This window comes from Mytilus galloprovincialis, chromosome 8, assembly GCF_965363235.1.
Source record: "Mytilus galloprovincialis chromosome 8, xbMytGall1.hap1.1, whole genome shotgun sequence".
Taxonomy (NCBI): Eukaryota; Metazoa; Mollusca; class Bivalvia; order Mytilida; family Mytilidae; genus Mytilus; species Mytilus galloprovincialis.
This window is the reverse complement of record NC_134845.1, coordinates 71434049-71454870: the sequence shown is the minus strand read 5'-3', so window position 1 is coordinate 71454870 and position 20822 is coordinate 71434049. Positions and strand designations below refer to the sequence as shown.

Genomic DNA, 20822 nt, shown 5'->3' with positions numbered 1-20822 from the left:
GTCATTATTTAAAAACAATTAAAAGTTACTTTGATATGTATTTCATATGAAAATATACTGTAAAGAAATGTTTGTGACAACTATATTATTCTGTATTTTCCTGTCCCAATCCAGTGGTTGTCGTTGCTGTATATCATATTTGTATTCCTTTGATTTTCTAGTTTGAATTGCTTCACATTAACTTCTATGTCATTTTGTCTCTGGTGGAGAGGTGTCTCATTTACAATTTCACAACTTCTTCGTATTTTTATATTTGATGAATAGGTACACGATATTAATGGAAAAAATAACAGTTTCAAGATTTTTGAACAGGATATCAGTCATTTCAATTTATTGCGTAGAAAAAAAACTTTAAAAAAGAAAGAACAGGTTCACTAATTTTCTGAAAATGTTTAATCAAAATATTTTATTCTGCAGAAATTAGTATATATTTATAAAGTAATATGACAGCTGTTTTCCCTTCGTTTGATTTGTTTGAGGTTGTTTTTTTTTGCCATTTGATACAGGATTTGAATGGAGTTCGGTATTTTTGTAGTTTTACTTTTTATCTCACCTGGCCTAAAAGGCCAAGTGAGCTTTTCTCATCACTTGGCGTCCGTCGTCGTCTGTCGTCCGTCGTCCGTCGTCGTTAACTTTTACAAAAATCTTCTCCTCTGAAACTACTGGGATAAATTTAAACATACTTTGCCACAATTATCCTTCGGGTATCTAGTTTTAAAAATGTGTGCGGTGACCCACCAAATCAACCAAGATGGCTGCCATGGCTAAAAATAGAACATAGGGGTAAAATGTATATTTTGGCTTATAACTCTGAAACCAAAGCATTTAGAGCAAATCTGACAAGTTGTTAAATTGTTTATCAAGTGAAGGTGTATCTGCCCTGAAATTTTGAGATCAATTGGACAACCGGTTGTTGGGTTGCTGCTCATGAATTGGTCATTTTAAGGAAATTTTGCCGTTTTTAGCTCACCTGGCCCGAAGGGCCAAGTGAGCTTTTCCCATCACTTTGCGTCCGGCGTCCGTCGTCCTGCGTCCGTCGTCGTCCTGCGTCCGTCGTCGTCCGTCGTCGTTAACTTTTACAAAAATCTTCTCCTCTGAAACTACTGGGCCAAATTAAACCAAACTTGGCCACAATCATCATTGGGGTATCTAGTTTAAAAAATGTGTCCGGTGACCCGGCCAACCAACCAAGATGGCCGCCATGGCTAAAAATAGAACATAGGGGTAAAATGCAGTTTTTGGCTTATAACTCAAAAACCAAAGCATTTAGAGGAAATCTGACATGGGGTAAATATGTTGATCAGGTCAAGATCTATCTGCCCTGAAATTTTCAGATGAATCGGTCAAACCGTTGTTGGGTTGCTGCTCCTGAATTGGTCATTTTGAGGAAATTTTGCTGTTTTTGGTTATTATCTTGAATATTATTATAGATAGAGATAAACTGTAAACAGCAATAATGTTCGGCAAAGTTAGATTTACAAATAAGTCAACATGACCGAAATGGTCAGTTGACCCCTTTAGGAGTTATTGCCCTTTATAGTCAATTTTTAACCATTTTTCATAAATATAAGTAATCTTTTACAAAAATCTTCTCCTCTGAAACTACTGGGCCAAATTAATCCAAACTTGGCCACAATCATCTTTGGGGTATCTAGTTTAAAAAATGTGTGGCGTGACCCGGTCAACCAACCAAGATGGCCGCCACGGCTAAAAATAGAACATAGGGGTAAAATGCAGTTTTTGGCTTATAACTCAAAAACCAAAGCATTTAGAGGAAATCTGACATGGGGTAAATATGTTTATTAGGTCAAGATCTATCTGCCCTGAAATTTTCAGATGAATCGGTCAACCCGTTGTTGGGTTGCTGCCCCTGAATTGGTCATTTTGAGGAAATTTTGCTGTTTTTGGTTATTATCTTGAATATTATTATAGATAGAGATAAACTGTAAACAGCAATAATGTTCGGCAAAGTTAGATTTACAAATAAGTCAACATGACCGAAATGGTCAGTTGACCCCTTTAGGAGTTATTGCCCTTTATAGTCAATTTTTAACCATTTTTCATAAATATAAGTAATCTTTTACAAAAATCTTCTCCTCTGAAACTACTGGGCCAAATTAATCCAAACTTGGCCACAATCATCTTTGGGGTATTTAGTTTAAAAAATGTGTGGCGTGACCCGGTCAACCAACCAAGATGGCCGCCACGGCTAAAAATAGAACATAGGGGTAAAATGCAGTTTTTGGCTTATAACTCAAAAACCAAAGCATTTAGAGGAAATCTGATGTGGGGTAAAAATGTTTATCAGGTCAAGATCTATCTGCCCTGAAATTTTCAGATGAATCGGTCAACCTGTTGTTGGGTTGCTGCCCCTGAATTGGTAATTTTGATGAAATTTTTGCCGTTTTTGGTTATTATCTTGAATATTATTATAGATAGAGATAAACTGTAAACAGGAATAATGTTCAGCAAAGTTAGATTTACAAATAAGTCAACATGACCGAAATGGTCAGTTGACCCCTTAAGGAGTTATTGCCCTTTATAGTCAATTTTTAATCATTTTTCGTAAATCTTAGTTATCTTTTACAAAAATCTTCTCTTCTGAAACTACTGGGCCAAATTAATTCAAACTTGGCCACAATCATCTTTGAGGTACCTTGTTTGAAAAATGTGTCCGATGACCTGGCCATCCAACCAAGATGGCCACCACGGCTAAAAATAGAACAGGGGTAAAATGTAGTTTTTTGCTTTTAACTCTGAAACCCAAATCATTTAGAGGAAATCTGACAAGGAGTTAAATTGTTAATCAAGTCAATATATATCTGCCCTGAAATATTCAAATGAATTGGACAACCGGTTGTTGGGTTGCTGCCCTCCAATTGGTAATTTTTAAAGAAATTTTGCTGTTTTTGGTTATTATCTTGAATACTATTATAGATAGCTATAAACTGTAAACAGCGATAATGTTCATCAAAGTAAGATCTACAAATAAGTCCACATGACCTAAATGGTCAATTGACCCCTTAAGGAGTTATTGCCCTTTATAGTCAATTTTTAACAATTTTCATTAATTTGGTAAATTTATGTAAATTTTTACCAAATATTTTTCTCTGTTCCTAATGGGCAAAGTTCATTACAGATATAATTGTTAGAAGCAAGAATGTTCAGTAAAGTAAGAACTTCAAACACATCACCATCACCAAAATACAATTTTGTCATGAATCCATTTGTGTCCTTTGTTTAATATGCACATAGACCAAGGTGAGCGACACAGGCTCTTTAGAGCCTCTAGTTTGGTTATTATCTTGAATATTATTATAGATAGGAATAAACTGTAAACAGCAATAATGTTTAGCAAAGTAGAATCTACAAATAAGTCATATGATCAAAATGGTCAGTTGACCCCTAAAGGAGTTTTTGCCCTTTATAGTAATTTTTTACCAATTTTTTGTAAATTTTTGTAATCTTTTACAAAAATCTTCTCCTCTGAAACTACTGGGATAAATTTAAACATACTTGGCCACAATTATCCTTCGGGTATCTAGTTTTAAAAATGTGTGCGGTGACCCACCAAACCAACCAAGATGGCCCCCATGGTTAAAAATAGAACATAGGGGTAAAATGTAGATTTTGGCTTATAACTCTGAAACCAAAGCATTTAGAGCAAATCTGACAGGGGTTATATTGTTTATCAAGTCAATATCTATCTGCCCTGAAATTTTCAGATGAATTGGACATTTGGTTTTTGGGTTGCTGCCCGCCAATAGGTTATTTTTAAGGAAATTTTGCCGTTTTTGGTTATTACCTTAAATACTATTATAGATAGAGATAAACTGTAAACAGCAATAATGTTCAGCAAAGTAAGATCTACAAATAAGTCAACAGGACCAAAATGGTCAGTTGACCCGACCCCTTAAGGAGTTATTGCCCTTTATAGTCAACTCTTATCAATTTTCATTAATTTGGTAAATTTTTTAAAGTTTTTACAAAATATTTTCCTCTGTAACTAAAGGGCCAAGTTTATTACAGATAGAGAAAATTGTAAGTAGCAAGAATGTTCAGTAAAGTAAGATCTACAAACACATCACCATCACCAAAACACAATTTTGTCATGAATCCATCTGTGTCCTTTGTTTAATATGCACATAGACCAAGGTGAGCGACACAGGCCCTTAAGAGCCTCTAGTTATATTTTCATTAAAAGTTAAGAATGAATAGAAAAATTTACTATGCATCTATGCATCATGCGTTCGACACTGTTTGACACGCTGGTCTCTTTTTTGCAATCTCACATTATTATTAAAAAGATATATGTTTACCGAAAAATATTATAATGCGTAGAAGTAATATATACTTTCTTATTTTGTATCATTCATGTTATGGATGCATTGTGAATATTGGTGACACAATTGAGATCTCAGTTAAAACAGTTTCATACTTTTTACTTTTGTCTGTAGTACAAAATCAGCTCTAAGACTTATTGACCTTTTCAAAAAGATAATATATATATACAACTCGTCTAAACATCAACCCAACAATGTTAGATCTGTAAAGGAGTAGGTCCGGTAAGGGCCGATTTTGGTCTCAAATTTCAAATTCAGCTGACGAAAGATTTTAGACACTTTTAAAACACTTAAGTGTCTATTCAATAAGTAAATGTAAAAGATTTTAACTGATTATGTCATTAAAAACGCTCAGATTCAAGCTTAAATATGAAAAATCTATCAAATATGCAAAAAATCGTCACTTTTCAGATGGTTTTTGTCAAAAATGGAAGTGGCCGCATCCGTGTTCATCCTCAACCTTTATATATGTTATGTGTTATTATCAAATACAACTTACATTTCAATATTATGAATGAACACGAATGCGGCCACTTTCATTTACGACGGAAACCGTCTAAAATATAAGTAAAATGCTAAAATTGTTAAGATTTCAGTAATTTAGCATGACTTAATGATGTTAGTACTCGATATATGTGCATTGTATTGACAAAAACAGCCCAAATTTGTGTAGCAGAAGCATTCTACTTTCCAATAAACAGCTAAAAGATAACATTTTCACAATTTTGTAAAACTGCTATACAGTCCTTGGATGGTGTAAACTTCCCACTAACACCATACACCATTACACCATACACCATACACCATTACACCATACACCTTGTACCATTACACCATACACGTTACACCTTTGCACCATACACCTTACACATTACACCATACACCATTCCCCATTCTATCTACACGTTCCGAAATTTCCCACAATGCAATTAAATTTCAAATATTAAAAATATTATTATTGTTTATGTTTACAACTCGAAATAATAAATTAAAAAAAAACTTCGTTTTCAACCAATAAAATGTCTTACACCATCATTCACACCATTCCCAATCGCACGTTACACAATCACACCATTCCTCATACACCATTACACCATTCCCTTTACACCATACACCATATCACAATACACCTTACACCATTGCACCATATGCCATACACCATTACACCATACACGTTTTTTTGGGAAGTTTACACCATCCAAGGGCTGTATTTTGGGGCAAAAAAGGGGTCTTACTGAACCTACTCCTTTGCTTTCGCAAATTATTTTTTTCTTCCCTCGCCGGGATTCGAACCCATGCTACTGAGATATCGTGACACCAAATTGCCTGCACTGTAGCCGTCCCGCTAGACCACACGACCACCTGGGCTTCACAATTATAAAGCTTTCGTTGACCATGTGTTACCTTTCCTTGTCAGTTTTAATCTAGCGTCGTACTACAGTACATGATATATAAGGCATGGAGATGTTATTGTTACAGATCAGCTCAATTATCTATAGTAAAGGATCCTACAAATTAATGCAAGATACAGTCACAGAAAATAATTATATTTATAAGTACGTCTGAGTCAGTGACAACTCTACAACAGATTTATCCATCGGATCACCAGCAATGATGGTGATACACGGCTGTGTACATTGTGTATATACAACTCGCCTAAACATCAACCTAACAATGTTAGATCTGTAAATTTTGATAGAGTCTTAATTTGAATTGACATGATTCATTTGACATCGTGCTATTACCGAGGAAGGATATCTGTTATCCGAAATATCTAACATATTGTTCTTTTTATTGTGTTTTTTGGTGATGTTGTACCCTTTTAGACTTGTTATATATATATATCATCACTTGTTAAACCATGTTCTAATTTTTTATACAGTTATAGGGCAAAATATCCCCTCTCCCCTTCAAGAATTTGTTGAAATATTGTACCTTTTCCCTTTTATGGTAGTATTATCAAACAAAACAAGTTTATTAAATCACACCCAAATCGTTATGTGTGGCCTTTCACAATAATTTGAAGCAGATAAAAACAACATAGCATTGGCTAGAGGTATATGGGAGGGTTGAGATCTCTCAAAACAGGTTTAACACTTCCGCATTTTTGTGTCTGTCCTAAGTCAGGAGAATCTGGCCTTTGTTAAAATCATTTATTCTGAAACCAGCTGTTGGCATGATACGGGTTATGTTCTTCTCGTATATTTGATGATGGCATTTTGCTTAGTTTCCTATGTTACTTATTCTGATATCGGACTCGACCTTCTTTTTAACTGATTTTACTGCGCGTATTGCTGAGTGTTTCTTTATAATGCATTGGCTAGAGGTATATGAGAGGGTTGAGATCTCTCAAAACAGGTTTAACACTTCCGCATTTTTGTGCCTGTCCTAAGTCAGGAGCATCTGGCCTTTGTTAGTCTTTTATCTTTTTTAATTTTGTTCATTTATATGATTTGGAGTTTAGTATGACGTCCATTTTCACTGAACTAGTACACATTTATATCTAGGGGCCAGCTCAGGCCCGTTTCCGTCTTCGGTACTTTCTTGCTGCGTTGTAGACCAATTGTTGGTCTTCGGCTGTTTTTCATGTTGTTTTGCCTGGTCAGGTTGTTGTTTCTTTGACATATTCCCTATTTCCATCTCAATTTTATGCTTGTATTTATTTCCCACGGGGAACAAATCCTTACATTATATGTTTTGGACATGAAATACAACATGAAGGATGAAAGCAAAATCTTTCTACCCGACGACATGTGGATTCTTATAGAATAGCTAAAATGTTATTACTTATTAAAGAGGTTAATTGATAAAGTTTGAATTAAACATCTATGTGCATTTATATTGCTAGAATATTTTGGCTGTCCCAATTGTGGTTTTCCATTACCGAATATGGCATTAGGTGGAGGGGCAGGAGGAGGTTTTGCTGGAGGGGCAGTAGCACATGCAGGAGGAACTATGATGACAAACAGTCAGTCACAGCTTCAAGCTGTCAAACGAACAAGAAATGTTTTTCCGGAAACATGGCTTTGGTCCAATAAGACCGTTGGGTATAACGTTACTTTGTTACGTGCATTTTCTAGACCTCTTCACTGCTTTTAGAATGATTTTTGGTAAAATGAATGTATAACTCTAAACTTATATCTGCACAGCAGCCTTCTTCTTCCTTTTTAAAGATATTCTTGGGAATATCAAACTAGAAGCGTTGTTCCTCATGCTGTGTACTTGTTTTACGCTTTTGCAAATTCGTTTGAAAAAATCTGTGGTTGTTTGGTTTTTACTACACATAAACCACCCGAAGACCTCGAGCATGAAGGTATCTGCAACCCATTTATTTCCCAAAGTTCATAAAAGGATCAAATGGCTGTTTTGGGTTTTTTCTTTTTCTGACTCATATGATATTATTTGTTGTATTTGCTGAATTACGACGACTAGAAGTCCGTGTTACGTTGAGATGTCACACAATGTTTATGAGTTTGTTGTAACATAATATAAAATAGAAGATGTGGTATGATTGCCAAAGAGACATCTATCCACAAAAGACCAAAATGACACAGACATTAACAACTATAGGTCAACGTACGGCCTTCAACAATGAGCAAAGCCCATACCGCATAGTCAGTTATAATAGGCCCCGATAAGACAATGTAAAACAATTCAAAAGAGAAAACTAACGGCCTTATTTATGTAAAAAAATGAACGAAAAACAAATATGTAACACATAAACAAACGACAACCACTGAATTACAGGCTCCTGACTTGGGACAGGCACATACATAAATAATGTGGCGGGGTTAAACATGTTAGCGGGATCCCAACCCTCCCCCTTACCTATAAGTCAATTATAAACTTTATTAATAATCTTTAATCAGGAGACGCCCACCCTGTCGACATCCTGTGCTCTCCCTTTTTTTCCCAGGTTGTATTTGCAGTTTTGATTTGTTTTCTGAATGGCTTTGTGACATTTGAACATTGATAAACTTTAATGTACTTTTGTTTTAATGCATAATATTTGGTTTCCAATTATTATTTTTCTAAATTCGTTAGATGATTCATTAGATATAAATACACAAGAGAATCTGATGACCAGCTGACAATGACATGAGACTTAAACGAGAAAACACAAACAACAGTACACAAAACATAGAAAATCTACAGACTGAGCAACAAGAAGAACCCCGCCAAATTTCAATCTAAATTGGGGAAATAGAACTTTGGAAAAATGTGAATTTGTAGACTTGAATAAATATTCCTCACATAAGATAACTAAAACTATAAGAGAACAAATAAAGTTAAACTTGAAGCATTTAAATGAAAAGTTAGTAAATGATAAAATATCAGATAAAGAAAACTACAGAAAATCAATATTTATAAACATGTGAAACTAAATAGTACAGAAGAAAAATTGTATTCTAGAAAACTTATAACAAAATTTATTTATAGAAAAGGGAAGATATCTCAAAATACTAAGAAAAGAAAGATTATGCAAAAACTGCAAACGAATTGAAGATGAAAGTCATTCTTTTTTAATTATGATAATACCAGTATTATTAATCTTATGTATGACTGACGCTGTGCTTCCAGCTTCTAATTTTTGAATCAACAGGTAATGCTTAGCTGACAACCGAGCACGGTAATCTCGTTGGAGCCTCTTATTAATCATATGAGAATTGTCTTACTATTTTAGTAATGAATAGTTGTCCGTTTTGTGATGGCATGGGATTTTCCGGTATGTTTGGCACTGCGACCGGTACTGGCACCAGTGGTGCTATAATACGCCCCCCATCAAACAATGGTCAATCAGAACTACAGACTGTTAAACAAACTCGATCAGTTTTTCCTGAAACATGGCTATGGTGTAATAAAACTGTGAGGTAACGAAACAACTAGCATAAATGTTTGAGTTTGAAAACTGCATTACTGGAATTTAAAAACCGTGTAGTCTCTTTATAGAATATATAAAAAAAAAGTTTAAGTTTACCTTGAACAGCCTTTTTCCTTGTCATACACTTATTGCAGAATAATTCTTAATCTGAAAATTTACTCTTACGAAAATTATAAACCCGGGAATTTTCTCCAATAAACAGACAATTTCTTGTAACCAAATACTATTAACCTAGAATTTCTACCAAGGAAATTACTATTTCGATTAACTTCTAATAAAATACCCAGAATTCATTGTATTGAATTACTCTCAACTCGACAATTTACAGGCATACGCACCTTCATAACGGAAATACCCGTAATTCGAGAATTTATTCTAGATTTATCAAGTCCATTATTATGTTTTAAATAAAAGCCATAAGAAACCAATTAATGTTTGTCCTCTATTTTTCTTCAAAGAACTACAAATGAAGATTTTAAAATATTTTTGCGCAATGATGTAGATCTTTTCTCAATGTTGAAAAGTCATAAGTTAACATTTAGAAAATCAAAACCGTTCTTTTTTATGCCCCACCTACGATAGTAGAGGGGCATTATGTTTTCTGGTCTGTGCGTCCGTTCGTCCGTCCGTTCGTCCGTCCGTTCGTTCGTCCGTCTGTCCCGCTTCAGGTTAAAGTTTTTGGTCAAGGTAGTTTTTGATGAAGTTGAAGTCCAATCGACTTCAAACTAAGTATACAAGTTCCCTATGATATGATCTTTTTAATTTTATTGCCAAATTAGAGGGTTTACCCCAATTTCACGGTCCACTGAACATAGAAAATGATAGTGCGAGTGGGGCATTCGTGTACTGGGGACACATTCTTGTTTTTTAATATTTTCAATTTGAAGTGATATATTATGTACATGATAGTTTCAAGGCTTTAATAAGATAAAAGATTACAGAAAATAAGTAAAGATCAAATTAAATTAGTGAACAGTTTGAATACGTGTAATTTCTACAGCAGTCTACCTATGTTTACACTAATCTTTCACAGTGATAAGTCTTATCATTTTTTACATTCGTTACAATATACAAAAGATCAGTATTCTAACCATTGACAATGTTTAAAAGAGAAATTCAGTTCAGTCTAAATTGTATTTCTATGAAAGAAAACCATAATGAAAGTTTATATAATTTTGAACTATTTATCAAATTGGAAGGATTTTTATACTGGTAAAGGTCATAGAACAATCCAGGATATCACGTATAAATATTTATAATATATGATAATTTTATGTCATTATCTTGTCTAAATTTACCAATTAAACACAGTTAAACAATCTTTGAATGTCAACTTGAAAAATGTTACTAGGGCTACATCAATCTATCAGCGCTTAATTTTTTAATTAAATGAATTACTGAATTTAATTGTTGGATAAAATATTATTCACGTTTGATATTAGATAGCGAATCACTCAAATACAGTTACCTTTTGTCGACTTTGGTTAATATTATTTCTCTACTTACAATGTTAGAAATTCGTAACTGTGTTTCAATAAATACTTCATTTCAAAACTTGTATATCCTTGTTAAATATTTATGAGATGAGAGTCAAATGCGTTTCTGTTTAGCAGTAATTTCTTGCAGTTTACTCACTTTTCATAATTTACAAATTATAATCCACATATGATATTTATTTCATGTTTTTGTATATGTTATAGTTATAAACTGCATATCAAAATAAACATGAAATTAAATATTTAGCTCTATTGGAAAAAAATAAAAACGAATTTTGTATTTCCCAGTCAACGGTTATGAGGATAAAGGTACATTTCCGAGATCAGGGAAATCTGAGATAAGCGTATGACATTACAAACCTGCATGACGTATAAACTTTGGGTTTTGAAAACGCTTTGGTGGCAAAAAAGGCATTTGCATGTGCATTTTAAGTTAATAAAGGTACCTTTTTATATGCGTTTACTTTGCAAAGCAAAGCACCGTCGTCTTCATTTGTTACATATCTACGTAAATTCATGTATACATTGTAAAATTAATGAGCATGTAAGCTAGTCCATGTTGACTTTATTAGAACTTAAGGCTAATACGATATGAATGCTTGAAATTGCAGAATTTAACATAGAAAGCAGGGGGGCTGTGAAGTAGTGGTTTTGTAACGTTCTACACTTTCATAAATTCTTTTGAAAGTATACAAATGCAAGTCATCAATTAAACGCTACCTATTATCAAAGTCCCAGCTTTGATGGTATTTTATGGTAAGTAGGTCCCGTCCAATACGTCGATAAGTATATATCTTATTGAAGTTAAATATGTGTTTTATAGTGCATCTTTATAGACCTTTGCCGTTGTTTGAAAAAGGCATGATACAAGCAGGAGGGATGATTAATTCTTTACCAAGTATGGTAAATGGCGGAACATCTTCTAAGTTAAAAGAAGTTGGCCGTGTTAGACAAATTTTCCCAGAAACATGGCTTTGGACAAATAAAACAATTGGGTATCTTAAAAATATTATCGCTTTTCACTTAATTCTTCTATGAAAAGCTCTTAGCTAGATTGCTTACTTCTGCTAGAAAGTTTTTTTTTAAGCTGGAGTAATTCACATTTTCGATCATATCGTATTGAATATAAAAAAAAAACCGTGTTTGTGGAAATTGTATAAACAATCTTTGCAGTTACAACAATATTTATCAACAAACAATGGGAAATATGTATTACATATCATAGACAAAAACATGTACTCAAGTCAGTTGTAATAGGATAGAAAAGAATTCTATATAAGAAGCAGTTAAAATTTTGAGAAATAGAAAGCGAGGACTTAGTTTGCTTTCAAGTATTATTACAAATTTTAATATGACGTGCTTCTTTCGCTTTGTGAATAAACCCATGCTCTAAATCCAATAAAATGTGTTTGCACATGCGTATATTGACTACTGCAAAATAAAGAATTTTATCAAATTGGCATACATTTAATATATTTCATTAACTTAAAACACTTCCAAACTCTTAAATGATACACATGTTATAACTAATTCATTTATTATGACTAAAATGTGTTGCAATCTGACATATTTGACCTAGACACGACAAACGTTTATGCTGCCTGTCAAAAAGTCAGTCATCTGAAAAATCACATTGCCTATCGTTTGCGTGTTTACTATCAAAAAAGGCAGGTTCATGGAAGAGCCTACACAAACGATCTACACTTATACACATTGGACATAGAAATTATCTTTATTGTCCTAATCAGAATCGAAATAATTGATGAAGCTATACTTTATTGTAATTTTAACGTGTGTAGCCCTTACTGTGGTTTGCATCACTTATTTCTTAATCATTTAATTTTCTTTGATGACAAAAAGAAAGAAAAAAACAAATATAAGAAAAAAATCGAAAAATTAATTGAATAGTAAAAATAGTACAAATGGAATTACATTAGATATTATATAATAGGAGCAAATATTGAACAATTCAATTAATAGTTTTGTACCAATTTTAGTAAGCTGTATGTTATTGGATTTTTGTCTCATCTTCTTATATCTTCATCTGTCAAGGAAGAATTAATCAACCTGATCCTCTTGGCTTCAGATTAACAATTAGCAGTAACTATTTTACCAGTCTTACTATGAATTACAAGGGAATCATTTGACTGTAGCCAGTATTTGGTCCTGATATCATAAAAAGTTGAATTACAATAATACCGAACTCCGAGTAATATTCTTAACGGCAAGTCCCTAGGCAAACGGCAAAATCAAAAGGATAAACACATCAAATGAATGGATAACAACTGTCTTTTATTTAAAAAAATGTTTCACATGAATGATGAGGGATGCATTGCTAGGAGAAATTGACCAGAGTTTAATGCTGCTTTTTTCCTCTCAAATATTTTATATTGTCTAGCTTCCCAAACTTTTGGTTTGCAGTGCACTTGATTTAGGTAATTTCAAAAATACGATTCGTGAACGGAAATCAATATCAATTATATTTTAATTGTTTAAAATCAGATTTTTTTTAAAACTCAAACATTCAAATAAGGCTTGTCGTCTTAAAGATGGTCCAACTATAATTTGAAATGGTCCTCAAATATGAATATGAAGCGTAGAAGATACATAGATGGCCAACAGATATCAGTTTCTGTGGATGTGAAAATTGTCTTTGATATATCAAAATACTTTAAAAGTTTAAAAATGAGATCAGCAATTTGAATAATCAATGAAATAACTATGATTCCATACAAAGCGAAGGATGAATTAACAAATGTTTCTTCGTGTGCTATATTGCGACTTAGAAAGGAAAGCCAATAAAAAAAAAGGTATTTAATCATTCTGAAATCTGAAGTAAGTGGAACACAGTAATTTCTACATATTGTTTAATCCACAGCTATCATTCCTATATGGGAAATGATGCGTCCTCAGTTTGCCTTTGGCGGAGGAATGGTATGGCCATCTGCTCCTTCGCCTAATTTTAACGGACCTGACAGAGGATCAAATTCAAAACTTAAAGAAGTTACTAAAATAAGGAAAAGCTTTCCCGAAACATGGCTTTGGACAAATAAAACAACTGGGTATTTCGCATTGCTAGTTTAAGATCATTATCATTGTATGCTTATTCCTTTTAAACAATGCACACTTATCGAGTTTAGAATAGTGTTATAAGTTATGCTTATATTAAGCTAGTGGTAATAGCGTGAAATGAAATCGGATCACTTGCATGAAAAACTATTTTGTCTGAGTCGTATTAATTGAAAGCAATTTTAACTCTTTTTAATTTCTATTTAAAAGAGGAAAAGTTTGAAGTTAGACTAATGCATGTATATTCCCAGGAATAGATTACCTTACCTGTATTTGGCAGAACTTTTAGGAATGTTTGGTCCTCAATGCTCTTCAACTTCGTTCTCTATTTGGCCTCTTAAACATTTTTTTGATTCGAGCGTCACTGGTGAGTCTTTTGTAGACGAAACGCGCGTCTGGCGTAAAAATAACATTTATATCCTGGTATCTATGATTATTTTATTCTAATAATTTCCTAGAAAAATATACCCGTCTTCCTTTATTAGAAAGTAAATTGTTTAGTATACTACAATAAATATAATACATGATAATGTCGATACGAACATTTCACATATAGATGAATGACATTTTTCCTACTTAACGACTTTAATACATAGCATACTGCTCAATCATATATCACTAGCTTTTGTTTCCTATTTAATTGTATGGTTCACGCATTTAATCACGGTCAAAGTTCAAAAGTGAGCATGTCTAAAGTTTGTTAGATTTTAAAAATCTTCCCTTTGCTGGTTCTACAATGATAATACTTTTCTAAACAAAATTATTTGAATCATATATAACAGAATACAATACTTCTAAAATAAACTTGATGCATTTAGTAAAGTTAATAAACGATAAAGTATCAGATATAGAGAATAACAGCAAAATTTATAAACATATGAAACTAAATAATACAGAAGAAAAATTTTAATTTAGCAAACTAATTACAAAATTTAGAGTAAGGGACACAATTTATTTATAGAAAAGGAAAGATATCTTAAAATACTAAGAGAAGAAAGATCATGCAAAAACTGCAAACAAATTGAAGATGAGATTCATTTCTGTTTATATTTTGATAATACCAGTATCAATAGAAAAGTTTATTTAGAATTTTTGATATATGAGAATATGCACTTCACAGATCTAAAGATAAAGATAAAATTCAACCCAAGATCACACATTCAGTTGAATAAACTAGGATCCTTTTTAAAACAGTATATATAACTGAGGACAGGGGACGCTTGAAATATTAACTCTTATTAGGTATATTAATGATCTTGTTGATATTGTTAATTTTTATTTTGTTATGTTGTATCACATGCCATAAATATAAAGAGTAAATATTTAAAATGAATTAAATCGAATTCAGTTAAAGTATTCATCTATGACTGGTTATTTTGGTGAGTCATGAAATGTGATTGTTTTTACACGTCCATTTTAAGTTGAACTACAACAGCGCTGTTTATTTAATCTGATATCTGACTTACGCTGTGCTTCAAGTATATAAATCAACTTCCAGGGGCGGATCCAGCCATTTTAAAAGGGGGGGGGTTCCTAACCCAGGACAAAGGGGGGGTCCAATTACATGTCCCCATTCAAATGCATTGATCGTCCAAAAAAAAGGGGGTTCCAACCCCCGGAACCCCCCCTCTGGATCCGCACCTGACTTATTATGCATAGCTGATAATCGGGCACAGCAATCTCCTTGGAGCCTCTAGTTCATTATATAAGGATTATCTTACTATTTCAGTAACGAGTAGTTGTTCTTCGTTTGGTGGAGGATTTCACCTTCTGTTTGGCACTGTGAATGGCACAATATTACGCCCCCTATCAGAATTACAGACTGTCAAACGAAGTCGATCATTTTTCCCTGAAACATGGCTATGGTGTAATAAAACTGAGGTAAACGAAACAACCAGCCAATCTATTTTGAGTTTTAAAACTGCATTACTAAAATTTCAAATACTGTGTTGTTTCATAACTTTATAGATTTAATGAAGAAAAAAACGTATCAGATTATCTTGAACAATCTTTATCCTTGTCAAAATCTTATTATGGAACAATTCTTAACCCGATAATTGACTCTAAAGGAACTGGTATTAACATGAGAATTGTTTTTAACCTAAAAATATTAGCCTAGAATTTCTTCCGAGAAAATACTTTTTTCAAGAAGCTTTCATACCCAGAATTCACTGTATTAAATAACTCTCAACTCCGCAATTTACACTTACGAAATACACACCTTCATAAACGGAAATATCCTTAACACTAGAATTTATTCTATAGATATGGAACTCTGAAATGCGATGGTACTCCAAACCGCGTGTGAGGTGCGATGGTTAGAAGTGTTTTTTATCACGCCGTATTGCAATGGTGGGATTGTGACTCTATCTTGTTGATCACTATGCTGCTGAATTGCGATGTTGGTTACGCTGAAGTGCGATGGAATATATAAAAATCCTTCTTTCAATGTTTTTTCATGTTCACATACCGATGTAGAGGTCAATTTGATATTGTTTAAATGTAAAAATCAAAAGGATAACCTGTTAAATAAAAAAAAAACAATCATTACGAAAGGTCATTGCATTTTCAGTTCTGACTGTAACGACCTAGTGTTCTTATAGTTTAAAAATCGTTTTAAAAAAGCAATGAATAAGAAAGACCATCATTTATTTTATTGCAACGGGAGAAAAATATTATAATAAGTTATTCATAAAAAAAGCTCTCATGATAATTGAACATGTAAATTATTAAATAGCAATCACTCGTCTTTTATATCGCAAATCAGCGAGCAAACCATCGCATTCCGGTGAAGACCATCGCACTTTAGTGTCCCCATCGCACCTCCTAGTGCTACATATACATTACAATATTTTCTTTAAAATAATTAGCCATATGAACCACATAATTTGTTTCCGCTATTTTGTTTCAAAAGAAAAACAAATAAATATGCGATTCAAACAACAGCGGTGCAAATTAACAAGCTGAATCGTTAGCGGATTATCTTATTTTCATGCGCAATGATATTGACCAGGTCTTTTCCTGAAGTTATTACGTCATAAGTTGACACTTTTTTTATATTTTTAATTTTTAGTGATAAATTATGAACAAAAATGATTCAAGGTTTTAATAAAACAAAATACTACAGAAAATAAGTAAGGATTCAATCAAATTGAATTAGTTAACAGTTTGAATATGTGTAATTTCTGAAGGAATTATGTAATGTTGGATAAAATGTTATATTATACAGCTAGATTTTGTTCATAAATAAATAAGATGCAATTCGTATACTTTGGTTATTATTATTTTTCTGAAAACAATGCTAGAAATTCGTAACTTTGTTTCAATAACTACGTCATCTGTAAAACTTGTATACCCTTTTTAAATATTAATTAAATTTTATTCGAGATGAGAGTCAAATGTTTTTTTCTGGTTATGAGTTATTCATGCAGTTTACTCACTTTTCATAATTTACATTTTTTTTTTAACAAATTCTGATTCACAAATAATGTTTTTTAAATGTTTGTGTATTTGTTCCAATTATAAAATATACTGCATATTCAGAAATATATAATACATAAAATTGATTTATGTCAAAAAGCATGTTTTTAAATTTTGAGCTCTATTGAGTGAAATTAAAAAAAAAACATTTGTATTTCCCGGTTAACAGTTATAGGGATAACTATACATTTCTAAGATCAAGAAAATCTGAGATATGGGTATGACATTACAAACCTGCTTGACGTGTGGACAATGGGGTTTGCAAACGCTTTGGTGGCAAAGAACTAATTTGCATGTGCCCTTTAATCTTATCAAGTTATTCCTTTATATGCGTTTACTTTATTTATATCTTTCATTTTACCAATACAATGCTTTGTCGTCTTCGTTTGTTTAATATTTAACATGTACGAATTATTCAAAATACTAAGGATTTTCTTATATCAGACATACAATATCTATTTTTGGCACAATGTTTTGGGAATATTGAATGCTCAATGCTCTTCAACTTTATACTGGTTTGGCTTTCTAGTTATTTTGAGCTGAGCGTCACTGATGAGTCTTATGTAGTCTAAACGCGCGTCTGCCGTTTCAAATTATAAGCCTGGTAGCTTTGATAACTACTTACACCACTGGGTCGATCACAGTGCTGGTGGACGTTTCGTTCCCGAGAGTATCACCAGCCCAGTAGTCAGCACTTCGGTGTTGACATGAAAATCAATGATATGGTCTTTCTTATAAATTAACCGTTTGCAAAATTACGAATTATACAAATACTAAGGATGTTCTTATCCCAGGCATAGATTACCTTAGTCGTATTTAACACAACTGTTTGGAATTATGGGTCCTCAATGCTCTTCAACTTGATATAATTTGACGTTGCTATTACGCTTTGTAAACAAAGCAGTGTTCTCACTCAGCACATAAGTGTGACACATGCGCACAAACTTACTGATTATATTCTCGTTATTTTCTTTGTTATCCAAATAAAATTATACATTTTAGCAGCTTTCATAAACTTGTATAGTATATTGCTTATCAATATGAAAATGTAATGTAAAGACTCAATGGGGAGGAAAAGGAAACAGTCTCACATTTTAAAGGTATTTTTGTACTCTTCAACCTATAAAAATACTAAATTCCTCCTATTACAATCAAAATAATTCCCTAACGTTTAGTGTAAAAAAACGACATATATAATGCCTACTCGTGTTAAAATGAGCACAGAGCATGACATGGAGGATTTATTTCTTAACTTGTTTGGCTTTCTTACTATTTTGATAGCGTCACTGATGAGTCTTCTTATGTAGACGAATCGCGCGTCTGGGGTATCAAGTTATAAGCCTGGTACCTTTGATAACTGATTAGTATATTGATGTACCTTTAATAACTAATTAGTATAGTGATGGTATGATACTAAACCCCTAACGGGAAGGATTGTGCCTGATGTTCATATGATGAAATCATAATCTTTCAGTCAGTTTAATTGAAGTCTGGAGCTGGCATGTCAGTTAACTGCTAGTAGTATGTTGTTATCTATGTATTATTGTCATTTTATTTATTTTCTTTGGTTACATCTTCTGACATCAGACTCGGACTTCTCTTGAACTGAATTTTAATGTGCGTATTGTTATGCGTTTACTTATCTACATTGGCTAGAGGTATAGGGGGAGGGTTGAGATCTCACAAACATGTTTAACCCCGCCGCATTTTTGCGCCTGTCCCAAGTCAGGAGCCTCTGGCCTTTGTTAGTCTTGTATTATTTTAATTTTAGTTTCTTGTGTACAATTTGGAAATTAGTATGGCGTTCATGATCACTGAACTAGTATATATTTGTTTAGGGGCAAGTTGAAGGACGCCTCCGGGTGCGGGAATTTCTCGCTACATTGAAGACCTGTTGGTGACCTTCTGCTGTTGTTTTTTTCTATGGTCGGGTTGTTGTCTCTTTGGCACATTCCCCATTTCCATTCTCAATTTTATTGTAAAATTCATGAACAAGTAAGCTAGTTCACGTTTGCTTTATCTAAATTGAAGAATTGTTAGATATGAAAGCTTGAAATTGCAGAATTTAGCATATAAAGCAGCTTTAAAATAGTGGTTTTGATCTACACTTTCATACATTCTTTTGAAAGAATACCAATTCAATTCATCAAGTAAACGCTACCTATTATCAAAGTCGCAGCTTTAAGGGTATTTTAGGTTAAGTAGGTTCAGTCCAATACGTCGATAATTATATATCTAATCAAATTTTAATATGTATTTATAGTGCATATTTATAGACCTTTGTCACTATTTGAAAAAGGCATGATGCCAGCCGGAGGGATGATTAATTCTTTACCAAGAATGGTAATAGGCGGAACATCTACTAGTATAAAGTTACTGCAGTTTATACTCTCTTTCTCAAAATAGAATGAAATTCAAAACAGTGTGGCTGTGGCCATTGATTGACACATCAAATTCATCCATTGACTGGGACAATTTAGGTGAACGTTTGTATCAAACGACCACTGCTCACTTTTTAAAGACACTTAAACTATGGGGTCACCAAAGGTTCTCAACACCTTAATAAAGTAATTCGAAAAATTAATCAGAAATAAAACGATGTTTTGATTTATATCAATTATATAAATCAAAACATAAAGGTTATTCCTGATTAATTTTTCGAATTATTTTATAATTAAAGGCGTTAAGAAACCTTTGGTGACCCCACAGTTTAAATGTCTATCGTAGGTACGTCGTAAACAGTGGTCGTTACAGACAAACGTTCACGTAAATTGTCCAAGTCAATGGATGAATTTAATGTGTCAATCAATGGCCACAGCCACACTGTTTTGAATTTCATTCTATATACTCTACTTTGTTCAGTTGTTAATTAATTGTTTGTACGATGGTCCTTTTTAACGTTTAATGAGTGAAATTGAACAAAGGAGAATCTCGTCATAAATAAGACCCAACAGTTAATTACAGTTCTTAGTTTCTCATAAATTGATTAAGAAGATACAGATTCAGGTGTAAAAAAATCAAAAAGAAGCGTGATTGGGTAAGCGTTTATTGCTTTACCTTCCTAGCTATGTGCATCCTCAGACACTCAACATGTCACGCTCATTAATGAAATTTGATTGGGTAATTAACATATATGACGACTATATGTTATCTAAATATCTAAGACTGCAAAGGGCATGTTGCTGTGTTTTGCATAGGTCAAACAATTAGTGATGGTTATCATAAAATTAATATTAATATAGAAATAAGAAGATATGGTATGATTGACAATGACACAGTCGATTTCAGTCGTTTATCCTTTTTATTTGTGTCAGGGGAACACCCCTGTTAACTTAGTTTGTATAGTTTAAATACAAAAGAACGTAACTTATAAATTGAAATATAACATAACATGCCGCAGAGAGTTTTTGTTACTGTAGAGAAATGGCAAGTGGACACTGTTCAAGTTGATACATATAACTGAAATGAAACCAAATAAACTATTTGGTTGATAAATGTGAGCAACTATTAAAACATCCTGTCCAAAATATAATAGAATAAAGGCGGAAAATT

The 20822-nt window shown here is 32.9% G+C and overlaps 1 protein-coding gene across 7 annotated transcripts in view; it reads left to right on the top strand.

Moving 5' to 3' along the window:
- Positions 1-20822, top strand: part of LOC143042504 (CD109 antigen-like) — a 79903-nt gene that overhangs the window by 37887 nt on the left and 21194 nt on the right. The window contains exon 19 of one of the 7 annotated variants that reach the window (XM_076214828.1): positions 13600-13783. The exons of 3 other annotated variants lie outside the window; for them this stretch is intronic. In XM_076214828.1, the coding sequence (XP_076070943.1) occupies positions 13600-13783 (184 nt within the window). Of the gene's footprint in view, positions 1-7191; positions 7391-9027; positions 9215-11544; positions 11717-13599; positions 13784-20822 lie in introns of all 7 variants that reach the window. 3 more of the 7 variants (XM_076214831.1, XM_076214826.1, XM_076214825.1) reach the window with 3 other exon arrangements.